At 37.0% G+C, this 14006-nt stretch overlaps 1 protein-coding gene across 3 annotated transcripts; it reads left to right on the forward strand.

Moving 5' to 3' along the window:
- The first annotated feature begins 276 nt into the window (after positions 1 to 276).
- LOC138190046 (NAD kinase 2, mitochondrial) lies at positions 277 to 13270 on the forward strand. Of its 3 annotated transcripts, XM_069132511.1 has the most exons (6): positions 277 to 626; positions 749 to 955; positions 1588 to 1920; positions 3900 to 3984; positions 4079 to 4337; positions 4557 to 4919. In XM_069132511.1, the coding sequence occupies exons 2-6, from the start codon at positions 831 to 833 to the stop codon at positions 4784 to 4786; spliced, it is 1032 nt and encodes a 343-aa protein (XP_068988612.1). In that variant the 5' UTR covers positions 277 to 626; positions 749 to 830; the 3' UTR covers positions 4787 to 4919. The 3 variants fall into 3 exon arrangements, with proteins under 3 accessions (XP_068988612.1, XP_068988611.1, XP_068988609.1); XM_069132510.1 differs by lacking the exon at positions 4557 to 4919 and adding an exon at positions 12763 to 13270 and having other exon boundaries at positions 277 to 955; XM_069132508.1 differs by having other exon boundaries at positions 277 to 955.
- Positions 13271 to 14006: the final 736 nt, after the last annotated feature.

Below are 14006 nucleotides of genomic sequence, written 5' to 3' on the forward strand. Positions count from 1 at the left end.
ATCACGCTTTCAATTTAATATTTGGCGTTCTATATCGTATGTCCGTCAAATAAAATGAATTTATACTGAATATTAATTTATACGGTAAAATGCAGATTGACCATTTTCGTTGCAACTAGATTGTAGGAATTATATTAATTATTTAATTTTTATACATGGCTGTCTTCTTCAAAGTCACTTTTCTTCGTTATGAGTAAATTTAATTTCGTTTATAATTTCCTAATGTTACTCGTAATTTAAACGTAATATTCGGACATGCTTTTAGAAATCGGACGAAGCACTCAATTTCATAGAATTGAATTAGGTAACGAAATAAACCATCAGCGAGAAGGGTAAATGTGTCTGGTTACTTCAGGATTTATCAAGTAATAATGTTGTTATAAAGGTGCTCGAAACGAAATTTCCAACCCTCAATAAACGGGATAAACTCGCCGATAATTCGTTACAATAAAGTTGAAACTTCGCCAGTGTTTAAATATTACACAATACATTGGATATTTGATTTGAAAGCAACGGCAACGGAACAATCTCTTGATTCAATATTTAATATCATAACGAAACCGAACTAATTTTCCCGTGTAATTAGTATTGATCTGAAGTGACTGCGCCGAGCGTTGCTCGGAAAGGTTTCAATATTTTTCGTATAATCTAACCTAAATCGATAAAGTTTGTGCCGTTCGAGAATAATTTCGCTATTAATCATGAAAATCTTTAATTGTTTAAACAATACACCTTATCGACCGCGTAGAGTCCTCTGCGTTTCGAAACTATCCTCGTTGGAGTTCCTGCGATCACAGAACCCCAATCTGAACGAAGACCAAATATGGTCAATGTTGAAAGAACGTGGAAAAGATCCGAACGAAATTTTTACCGAGCATCAACAACAGATTACTTGCGAACAAAATCTAGCAGCGATTTTAAAAAAGCTCAACATCAATTTTTCTATTACGAAAAGGTAACGCGAAAGATTATTACGTAATAAAGTTTAATGTCCGATGAAACGGCTACGCCTGTATGCAACAAATATAAAGAAGAAAGATAAAATGGAGCGGGTGCTTCAGAAATGTTCGCGTCTCTTTCCCTTTATGACTTTATGATTTCTCACTTTTATATTTTCAGATAGTAGCTTAATTACCTCTGTAATTAACGCATTGACAACCGTTTGAATATATTTATCATTTCGTATCTCATCGTTCGTCATATTATAAGAAACGATACTTCACTCTTATTCATTAACTTCACTCGTATTCATTAAATTTTCTTCTTCAATACCGTTCAGCAGATACGATAAACATTATTTTCGAATTATTATATTATCTATTAATTTCTATAAAAAGAAATTTACGATTTTTATAATTTTAAAAATTTGCAGCAAAATATTCTTATCGAAATAAATTCTACCAAATTTTCAAATTAATATTTTTGTTCCTTTTTTTTTTTTTTAATATTGAATGTTACTTTTGAACTCGCGTTGTTTGCTTAGGACAATTTTGCGATGATAGTATTAATATTATCGCTATGATAATATTTGTTACGATAATATTCGAACTTTCGTTATATGTATATTATTTATATTTCGTTGCACAGGATAGCAGACGCATGGAAATTTATGAACTGGGCGGATTTGGTGATTCCGATAGGTGGAGATGGCACATTTTTGCTATCCTCCAAATTAATTACAGACAACGTGAAACCTGTGTTGGGCATCAATCCGAGCATCCGATCGAACGACAATAACATTTTTACGCTTCCTCCGAAATTCGCGACGAACATCGAAAGCATATTTGAGCGACTTCATACAGGAAAATACACGCTATTGATGCGAAGTCGCATTCGAACAGTGATGAATGGAGAAGGACTTTACAGACGACCTTTTCATATACACGAGAAGAGCCGTACACAAGGAGAGAAAAGAGCCGAGTGGGTACATTATAGAGAAGTTATTCTCTCTGATCCGCGTTTGTTCTACCCTGTCAGAAATCAATATGTGCATTTTTATTCGTTACTTTTACAATGCGGTAGCTGCAGGAAATTTTTCTTTTTCGAGACTCTCGATTCCTCTTCTTCCTTTCCTCCCCACTTTCGTTCACAAGATGTACTTTTAATCTCCTGTCAATTCATACACACTTACATTATGCCCTATATGTTCAAAATATTCCTGTCATTTTCGTTCTATCGCATCTTGAAATCTACGACCGCGTTTTGAAATTCACATAACGCATTTTTTATCAATTTGTAATTTACAAACTCTAGAATTGTTTAAAACGATATAGATTACTCTGTCCATTTTATAACAGAATTGCAATTGAAGTAATAATATAATATCTATCTTTAGCGAAGTTTTACAAACCACCAGTTGCAAATTAATAGCGTCGATAAATTCTTTTATATGGCACGGTAAGATGTTTGATAATAAATCAGGTACAGCTCTACACGTCAATTTTACAAATTGCAAGCCATCCAATTCCATCTAATCACGTGAAGTACTAAAATTATGCAACAGAAATCTATAAGCCATAACTTCCATCATAATATTATTACTCCTCTAATATTATTAGTTGATAAAACGTGTGCAACGAAACGTAGGCAGAGAATAACACGCGAGCAACAGAATATTTATTTTCTTATTCTCGTGAATTTGTTACGTACGCTATGTTTCGAGTCTTTGTTTCGGCTCCCATTCTGCAGATTAAACTTTACGCGTTCCTTCGGTGGTTCTTACACCTAAATTACGTTGGTAAAAACGATAAAATGCCCGCAACAAGCTACCTTTCTCTCACTCTCTCCTTGAAGGAATCGCATAACGGAGTTCTTTCTCCGGGCAATCTATTCTCTTAAGTTTTAAGTAAGCCGTACGTATCGCCGATTCTACGTTTTCATAAAGGCCGTAATGCGTCTTCATTTCACGGCAGGTCCTCTGCACCGAGTAGTTTCAAGTTATAACCTCCTGTACGCCGGAACTTCGGCAGTTAGAACTTGTAAATTACAATAACCGTGTAGTTACGAGTTATACAAAGAAGACGTAACTTTTTAATTGTATATAACAGGAATTTTACGAGAAATCGTAATTTATACGGATGAAAAAAAGCAGAATCGTGGATTTCTATTTATTTGGACAATTTATCGGAAAAAATGCGAGACAAATTGCATTCAGTTTGTTTAGATGCTATCGTCACTTTGATACCTTTAATTATCATATAGAAATATTAGATAATCGAATTTGCTCACTGTAAAGGTTGCTCAACGTAAAGGTTGCTCAACGTAAAGGTAAAATTTATAAATCAGATTCGATCAGAGGTAAATTTATGTACAGATCGATCGCAAATCTTTGCTCGCACATGATAGAGGAAGAAAGTTTACTGAAAAAAATACAAGTCGATGAAAAATTATATCCAGTTATTAATAATTGTGAATATTATCGTGAATATTATATTGTATACACGCAATTATCAATATATTGTGAATATTTTACAACCGAGTTCACCTATTGTAACACGTAACAAAAGTTTATTAATTAATTTAATAACAATTATTCGTTAATATTGATCGAATTTTCTATTTATAGGAAAACGTTTAATATTAATGTAATTACTCTATCACTGGAGTTTCGTTATTCTAAATGCATCGAGAGTTCATCATTAACGTCGTTCTTCATTACTCTTCATTAAAATTTCTTCGTCCTCTTCCACGCTCGTCCTTCATTAATGCCATTAAAACTAAATAAGCTCGTTTCTCCGAGCACCAAGCGCTTTATACGTTTTTACGTATTCTTATTCTTCGACGAGAAGTTCTTCGTCACCTTCGTTCCTGCAGAAACGCAAGAAGAAACGAATGTAAAACACGACCAAGCATTGATCAATCTCATTAACCGCTTTAATTAAGGTTAATTGAATTCTCAGAGCTCTTGCGCGAACGACACAAAGGAAAATAGCGGACTCACTTCAACCACGGCAGAGGACTTTGCCTTGGCTGGCATTGAACGAAGTTAGTTGCACGAAATTTCGTTCAATCCTGCGTTATACGACATTTATAAGAATATTCGATAATTCATGGCCAATATTTCTTACGTGAAATTTAGGTATTTATAGGAGAATTTTTGGCAGTCAGACCAATAACTTTACAAATCAGAGTTGAAGATCAAGAGCCGCATCAAATTCGAAGTTCAGGTATGTGCGTTTGTACAGGTACTGGCTCCCAATTCTGGTACAAATCTATTAACATTCAATCGGCCGAAACTGTTCGATGTATCGTCGAAATAGCCACCGGCATTAAATTAAGCAAAGAGGAAACCAACGAATTACTCCACAAATATCATCAAGCTCTCATCTATTCTCCAGGTAACTGAATTGTTCAACGTCAGTAACTACGATCAAGTAAATAGTAGCTACGATAATAACGTTTCGGTTAGTGAATGAAGAATTTGCAATTATAACTCTCTTTGGTAAAATCTGATAATATAAGAAATGATAAGATAAAGTAGAAGAAAAGATAATAGAACCTTTTGTCTCGAATTTGCTTGCTCTGAGAAAACGTTTTTAGTGCAGATGCTTTTTCAGAGGATTTGAACATGGTATACATGATCCGCGAAATGTATCATACTACACGGTGCAAGAACCAGAAATGTTGCCCGGACAGACAAAAGTGCAACAAGCTTACTGTGAAATCCTGTGGCTTTGACGCTGGCTTGGTGATAGACGGAAGCATTTCTTTGCCCTTCAACGACGGTACTATCGCAACTTTCGATATCAAACCTGAATATTCGTTGAGAAGCATCATGCTCACTTGATGTACAGTTATCATGTAGCTGTACTAAAACCAGTTTCTGCAGGAAGCGAGCTTATGTGGTAGAACTTTTCACAGGAATATAAGTGTCCGATCGACAAATTAAAAGTAAACTTCTTCTCGCATTTCTCTTTTCTACTTCCCGTTTCGTATTTTTATTTTCTACTGTTTAATCTTATTCCATTTATAAAAATTTATTTTATGCGGAATATCGAAATTTCGCTATCGTTTAATTTTTGCAATTGCATATAAAAATTATCTAATAAATAACGATTTTTCTTTCATATGGACAAACGAAGCAAGGAAGCTTTTCCTTTTACGATTTTCCGGTTTTGGCTTTAATGCAGTCCGATTTCTTATTTATCTCTAATGACGGAGGCGTAGGGCAAAGTAGCAAGTAATTGCGCGCATTTGTTCCGAAAATGAAGGTAGTCTGAGACCAAAAGATAGGAAGAGCCGGTTATTTCACCGGCAAAGGGCAGCCTGGTCTTTTTCTACAACAAGAGGGAGAGTGAAATACCTTTCCAGCTCCGTTTTCCGTTTCCTTGCAAGGAGGCGAACCACGTCCAGACTTCCATTAACCCCGTAATTTCGGTTTTGGCTGAACCGCAGACACCCCAACCTTCGAGATCAGGTGTTCATACTTGCTGTTTGTGTACGAATAAACATTCAAAGATACTCACACAGTCCGCAAGGTATACAGGATGGTTTACTTGCTGCTCTGGTCAAATACACGAATCCCGGTTTGGATTTCTTAACCAGAGATAATAGCACTTTATTATATAGTTAACTCTGCTTCGTGTCTCCTATCTCATGTCTTTTAAGATAAGATCTTTCACAGAAATGTATTCTTACATGAAAGTACGCCTGAAACTGTGATAATTAAAAATGAAATTATGCAAGAGTAAAAAAAGAAAAAAGAAAAAGAAAAAGCTTAAAATTCTAAGGGAAAGACTGAAGTTATAAAATGAAAACGACGAGATAAGAAATGGTATAATAGAAATAAAAAGATACGTGGCACCGCTCCAAACTCTAAAATAGTACACTTCACAGGCAATTTCGAGAACAAGGAAGAAGACGATGTCATAAAACGGTAGTAATAAACCTGGAAGTATATCAAACAAATGAAAGAAATGAAAAGATATGAAAATAAAATGTAAGTACACTTTGTCAAAGGTTAATTGCAGCAGATTTCGTAATTATTTAAATGAGAAATTCTTTGCTGCGCGCTGTTGGCGTTCCATTTAATTCTGTTTATTTCAAACTGGCGGAAGATTGTTTTAATTTACCAAATGTATTAAATGAATTGTAATTAGGAAGCTTGAAAACGAAATTTGTCAGTTAACAACACACCCTATATGCAGATTACTGTATACATACTCGTTCGGCTATGTGCACTGTTTTCGTACTCCTCGAGCGCAAATTGTGGATGCTTGAGACACAGGATACCTAAGTAAAGTAGCCACTACCGACATTTTCGGGACAAGCACGTAAAGCAGCCGTTGTAAAAAAGTTGAAAGGCTGTAAAGGTCGGGCTTTACGCGTACCAACCGAATGTGTCGGAAACTTTAGTGTTATTTAAAACGATGCCCGAAAATTCTCATCCTTGAACTTACGTCAATAATTACTTTGCGATTTGAAGAATATTTTTCGCCCTTTGAATATAACTGAGCCAAAAGTTTATTGCACCAATTCATCGTCAAAAATATTCGTATACTCTATAAAAAGAAATGTTTTATAGTCTACTTCTATTAAACTAAAATGTCACAAAAATTCAGTCCAAAGGTAGTTTGTTTTATGCCAAGACGTCTAAAAGCTATTTTATTATTGCTGCATATCTATGTTAGAAAGTAAATATGTTATCGTGTTACGTATGCTTTATTTAAATAGAAATAGCCTTTCTGGTGTACGAGGACTTTTATAGGTGACTGTATATCTGAATTTCTTTATTCTACTTATGAGAACAAGAAAACATCAGAATAGTAATTTGAATAGAGTTGTTTGGAAAAATTCTTCGCAGAAGACAAAAACAGTTTATTGTTCATGTGATTTCGGATAAGTTTGTTTTCATAGAAGAATAGTCGATCGAATAATGGATTTAGAAAGTGTTCAACCTTACGAAGACTAATTAGGGTAAATTCAACAAAATTCGGGAGTAGAATCATTAACTTATTAAAATAGGTTCTCAATCGGATGTCTGAGAAACCAAGAACCAGTCTCATTAATCCCTACGAAAGACCCAATCCGTGAAGAACAATGGAGATCCGCCCCAGACGGACTCATCGAAGACAAACAAACGCACGGCCGACCAAGAACAACGGACGACATCGACCAAGCCTTTGTACTTCGTAATTGAACGCCGCTGTCTTCTGCTCGCACAAGTTTTAGACGCTTCCAACTCAACAAAGGTTTGGCTAAAAGGAAACAGAACTGGGAATTTTGGAGCAGCGAAATTTGATACTTTTACAGAAACTTCAAGTATATCGACCGTCCCCTTTCTCAGAATTTGTTCAATTTCTGTATTGACCCTTAATTTGGTCGATAATAGTGATCGATGATTATTTTTTATTATTAATTATTCATCAAATATTATCATAATATCAAATTAAATTTATTTTGAAATTAACGATTACACGATCTGATTAAGAGAAGATACACTGTATTATTGTAGACCTATTTGTTCCAATATTGAACACAAAATTGAAAAACAATCAAGTTAATAGATAAAATATTTTATAAAAAGCAATGAACGTGAAATCGACGTGAAAAAATGAAAGGTAAAAAACGTAAACGAAATTTTTAACACGAGTTAAAGCAGTTTGGGGATTAGACGAGATACCAAGAAACTGAAAACACAATTTTCCTATGGTTTCAATACATATTGAATTGAAACACTGTCTAATACAATATGGGAAGTTTGTTGAAGAGAGGATGAAAATGGTTTTAAAGTGTACTCGTCGATCGTCCTTTCTACATTCCTGTATCGCATTAACGAAACAGTATCGTGTCTCGAGCATTTCCAGAACTTTCTGCAAACTCTAATAACTGAAACGGAATTTAATAAAGCACAGTACGAACGGTGTAATTGACATTTCGCATTCTATTTGCGTACGTTGCTCAACATTCGACCTGAATGCACTGTACCCTTGGTTACCACTAAATTCTATAATTCTTCGTTTCTCTTCTCTTACTTTCCGTCTTATTCTACTCGTGGACCCATCTTTTCTACTTCTCCTCTGTTCTCTTTCCTTCTCTGTTACTATCCTATTTTTAGCGTGACACGATAAATTAACCTACTTAACGCAATACAAATATTAAAGCAATATATAGTTTGACGGATAAATTGTACTTTCATTAGCGAAATAATAATGCCTACGGTATTTACTCGAGTTTATAATGTGCAACGTAAGAGCTACAAAATATAAAAAACGATATAATATAAAATTTTCTGAAATGCCACTCGACTGAATCTTTATATCCAATTTAATATATTTCATTTAATTTCAATCGAACTATTTCTATTTCTTTATGTTTCATCAGACCCTTGAACTCAAGTGAATATTCAATTCCAATCGAATTCATGAATCGCCTATTGAATTTGAAAATCCGATGGAAACCTTACACCCAATCGAAATCTTGAATCTAACATCAAGTCTTTGACCCCGCTCACAATGAGAATCTGGAGCATTGGAAACTCTAGAACCCTCAAGACTGTCTTTAAAATTTCCAAACTTTAAATTTTCCCGGAGCGCAAATACATTCGAATACTATCTTTAACGTCTATTTCCACGTTGTTTTTGGCAAACAGAGAAGCTCGAGTGCTTCACCATCGAGAACGTTCCCTTCGAAATAATTAAAGATCAGGATACCATCAGGATGATTCATGTATCCTATTTCGAGAACACTCATCTATATCGATTCAGTCGATTCACTCGCGGCTTGATTTCAATTTCTATTCTCGGTTAACTGTCCACCGATACGGAACTAGTTAATGGACGTTCGAAATCACATAAATTCTTCAATGATAACCACGACGGTGGTCGGTTTCTCTTATCCGGAGATTTACTTCCTTGCCCTGGCCGGACCGGTAATAGTGGTTCGCGAAATTTATTTGCGGATTCGTGGTGAAACGTTAATTCGAAAAGGTCGGAAGGGAGCTGGAGGATCATTGAACGAGAGGCGGGTGAAATAAAACGAGCGCACCGAAACGAAACGGCCAAGGGAAATGAGAATGACGAAGGAGGATAGAGAAACGAAAGAAGGAAGAGCGTATACTGGTAGAAACAAAGAATCGCGACGAGAGAAGGAAGAGGGAGAAGGGTGAAAACGAAAAGGACCGACGGGGATTTCGCTAATGTCATTTTTTCAGGCCAATGGAAATTCTTTCCTCTTTAGCGTTTTAATCCACCTGCGTGCCTGTGTAATTTGATTCATTCTTGTTCCGCTTCTTTCTGTGAAGGCTGTTTCGGCTTTGCAGGGAAATTTGATGGCTACGGTAACCGCGTGAGAGTGGGGGAGGACGGTAAAACGAAATTGGACTCGTCGATGTTATCAAGAAACAAAAGCTAAATGAATCTCGATACTTTAGCCGTGTTTAATGTTCTTTTCGTAACGCGTGATCCGATAAAAGTATTTAATAGCGGTATAAAAATTGTAAGTACGTATCGTTGAAGTTTTATTTCGATATCGAGAAGATTTTCGGTTGCTTGAGGTAAAGGAAATTTTATAAATATTTGATAATTTCAATTTGAGAGCGCAATGTTCAAGATCGATTACGTTCATATTGTATCGATGATGGATGAATTTTTGATTATTTTATACTTCGAAATTTTTTCTCAGAATAGATTAAATATTTAACGACTGTTATGACAGCGTACAAGAATTTATTCGTTTCTAAAGTTTATTACTAATTTCCAGCTCTATGTATCTACGGTGATACTTGATAAATATACGCAAAAGATGTTGTGGAGCCTTGTAGATCTGACAATTATACCCCAAATCGTGGTACAAGGAATCGTACAACGGCGGCGAATTAACGCAAGTGTCTCGGAAGATAGCTGTTACGAGGGTGGGCGAAAAGACGAACGATGGAGGTAAACGAAAGAGAGCCGAGGCTCATTTCCCTTTTGCCACGACCAATGAGTTTTGAGGGCAAATCGTCGGAGCGAACGAACCGCGGAACTACCGAAAAGGATCAAGAATATTCACCTCTCGTTTTCCTCTTTATGATTTCCATCTCGTTCCCTTCTTTTCCTCTATTTCTTTCTTCGTCCAACGATTCTCCTGCCGCCTTACGTGTTACGTTTCTTCCTCGCCGACGGCCTCCTCTCGTATTAGTATCAGCCCTCCGATTTTCGAGCAGACGAACTTCTGATTTTATCGAGGCGGAGAGACGGTCGATCGAGCGGAAGGAACCGGAGATTGTCACGCAAATGAATTTGAAGTATTGCCATTTTACATTTCCACCTGTCTCCGGCCCCACGACAATCCAACCGGCTCGTTCTTTCTGATTTTCCATTATCTTACCTTTCGTTTGCATCGGTCGTCGCTTGTTCGCCGATCGACCCACGCCACCATCTTCTCTCTATAAAACGATCACCGTTCACTCTAACATTTCGTTGTACTCGTCGTCTCCGTCTTGTCTCTACACGTGTCTCTCTCACACCGTCACTTGTTTCTCGTCCCCTTTCTTTTTATCAGATACCCTCTGTCTGCTCTCCACCAACGAGGACGTCCTCTTCTTATCCATTTCTCTTTCGCGCGCCTCTATGCAGCCCGTTTCTATCCCTCCACGAGCTCTCACGATCGTTTCTCGTCGCTCGTTTTCCCCTTTACACAGGTACGCCTCCAGACCATTTTCCCTCCCCATCCGCCCAAACCTCTGGTTGCACCCTCGCGTCGCGTCGTGCTGCCGAGTGTCCGCGATCGATGCACCTGGCTGCATTTGCAAGTTCAGCGACTGAACGGAATCGGCCGAGACGACAAATCGAACGGAATCGGAAATCACAATAAGACCGACGAAAGCAACGCGATTCTTTCCTAGCAGACGCCAGCGAGGGATGGCGATAGACCATTTTGTTTCGCTGCCTTATCGAAGTGACGGGGAATTCGGTTTATCAGTGCGACCATTCCAACAGCAGGAGGCGATCGCGTTAAACTGTGTCCTCTCTCTTTGCTTTTCAAAGAGTATCTATGACGTTGAATTCAAAGCGAAAACGCGTCGAATGCTTTTGTATCTCGTGGAATGGATAACATTGTCAGTATGATATCGTTTCTTTAATTAGCGATTGTAATTACAGCTGTGATCGAAGTACTATCAGTTGTACTTTTCAACTGCTTTACTACAACAAGTAGTCTACCTTTTATTCAGATATCTTGAAGATCTGAAAGCTTGTCAAATATGCGCTACAATCGTTTTGATCATTTAACTTTGTTAAGGAAATCAGAGGATTTGGAAATACAAATAACTGACTTTATTTCACACACAACAGCTATACATCTATGTTACACTCTGAAGAACGTCTTGCACGCACGCTTGTCGCCAACCGACTCTTCCAGATGCTTCTTAACGACGACTAACGGTCCTTTGTCTCAACTCAGACCAGGACACCCTCTAACGCTTACACACACATTCACATGTACAGTGTAAATGTATCATCTTCCTAACAAACTTTTAGAACCGACATTTTTCTTTCAGAATAAAGGATTGCTATCGATTGGAATTTTTCGTTCTAGCAAAAGAACAAGGACTAATGACTATCGTAATTGAATTATTTCGAGATAAAACAATAATACGATAATTATATAATAATATAGCAACAAATAATAATAGTCAGAACATACAAACGGATAGGAATATAAATCACGACTGGAAATCATATCGCGTTTTAGAAAATTGAAAAATAACATTAAACGTCAAAATCTGTCCAATTCTCGAATTTCCAAAGCAATTATGACAAGGAAGGTTCTTCTTGACCATCGATCGTACTTCATAATAAAGGAAACAAGAATGAGTAGATCCAAGAGTTCTTCAGAAATCAATTTATAAGCAGTTACCATCCTCCGTGGCGGTCGCGTCGGCCTTGCCTCTACCTTGAAATAACTCGATTCGTTCCAGACTTGCGTATTAAAAGTTCTTCCATTTCTACAGGGTACAATAATATTATCAGTCAGTCAGTTAAGTCACCTTGCTATCCGCGTAGAAAATTCCCATTAAAAGATTTCAAAGGATAAGAACATAAAAGAGATCCTCCTATCTCGGAGAATACAATTGAAAGTAGGATGATCGTTAAATTATTGTAAAAGATATTTTTGTTCGGTCTTAGACGTCGCGATCGCTGTACCTTTTGACCTGTTTATCTATGGGCATTGTCTCAGGACGAAGTATAAGATGGATCTAGTATACATTGTAAATCTGTGTCAAACAGTTTGAACACTATGTTCGTTTTTCACATGTCGCTTTAATCTAATAATCAGATCTTATATTCTGTTTGAAGCAAGAGCTTCTCAGAACAATCACGGAACAGGAAGTTTTATTAAAGACCTATTAATTTCCTTCTAGTCCTTGCAAATGTAACTATCATACATCTTATTTTTAATAGAAGGAATATTAAGGAATCCTGAAAGTTAGAAGGAACCCAATCTTAATCGACGACGTGAATGATAAAAGTTGGCCCCGGTTTTAGGATAACATTTAGAATTACGTCTATAAATTTAATGAAAGAAACTTGAAGCTTCCGAAGCTTCGAAAAGACCAATCCTCGCGACGTATACACCGTTCGTTACACACCAAATACGAAAGAAATATTTGAGGTCGATTCGTATTCGATCGGAAACATCTTCTCTGTTTGACTTCCAGAGAAAATTTACAAATCGAAAATTCAAGTCAGCCTTATTTCTTATTTCGTAACGATATATATGTATATATGTATACGTAACCTATACTGAAACCCGACGAGTATAAACTTCTTGTATCCGCAGGCAAATTCTTGCTTCGACGTTATTGCGCTCTGTCGCAACAACGGAAGGGTAATTTCACGGAACCAATGGCGCCCGTACAACATCAATTCCGACACCCTACATAAATATTATATTCCCCGATAATACTAGCCGCTATAAAACTCTGCATTAATCACCGAACAAGAAATACCACCCTCTAGCCGGCGTAGACACAAAACGACCACTTATCCCTGCCGGGCTTTCTCCGTTTCAAAGCCTGCGGCTATTCCGCAACCTCGTAAATCGCGACGAGAGAGGCAAGCATACGGAAAGAGAAGGAGAAAAACTAGTACTTGGCAAAAGACAGACAGCGGAGAACAGATAGAAGACAAGTCAAAGATGGAGGAGAAGGTTGATAAAACGGTGAAACGATTGATAGAAATTGGAAGAAAGAAGAATACGTGCATTGGCAGTTGTAAGTATCAGGGAACAATATTTAGTACAAATTTAATTCTTTTAATTACTTCTACTTTCTAGTTATTTTATCATTAAAAAAATGTGCTTTTTCGTATATTATAGTATTTTATTTTATAATTTTCTTTCGTTAGAAATCTCTCCCTTTGTATCTTATAATTTAAAATAAAGCAAAGCTTGTTAGAGTTTGTCAATAAAAGTATATTGTTTTAATACGTACTACGTCAGCGATGTGTACTTCCATCTACAACCCGTTTGATCGTTTTAAACACAAGTTTTGATAAAATACATTTTTTAATAAAAACCGTAGCTCGCAGACATAGCATAGCGTTAACTCGATCCTTGGAGAAAATGGAGATTCGTAGGAACTGGAGGAACAAGCGATGGAGGTGCGTTGTAAGGGCGAAGAGAGAAGGATGAAGGAAGAAACTATCCCCTGGACCGCTGTTTTAAAATGTTCCCCGCGATGAAATAAATTGGCGCCGGCATGTTTACACGTTGGAGGCATTCTAGGTAAAAATTCGTGGAGTGTAGCAAAGCGGAACAGAAAAGGTGGATGGTGAACCGGAAAAAAAGGGTTAGGAGCCGGAGGATGTCGAGCAGCGGCGGCAACCGGGTTCCGAACCGGGCTAAGTTGTGTTTAATTAATGACCGGACTAATTAAAAGCCCAAAGAAAAATACAGCCATGCGCCGGCCAACCGACCCCTAACGCCGTTGACGTAAGAGGTCTCTAAAATACTCGTTCCAGGCTCATTCATAAAGGTAAATCGTAGGTGGTAATTGAAAGAAATGATAAAACGCGTATTGCCTC

Source organism: Bombus flavifrons, chromosome 2 (genome assembly GCF_040668555.2).
Source record: "Bombus flavifrons isolate JBK064 chromosome 2, iyBomFlav1_principal, whole genome shotgun sequence".
Lineage (NCBI taxonomy): Eukaryota > Metazoa > Arthropoda > Insecta > Hymenoptera > Apidae > Bombus > Bombus flavifrons.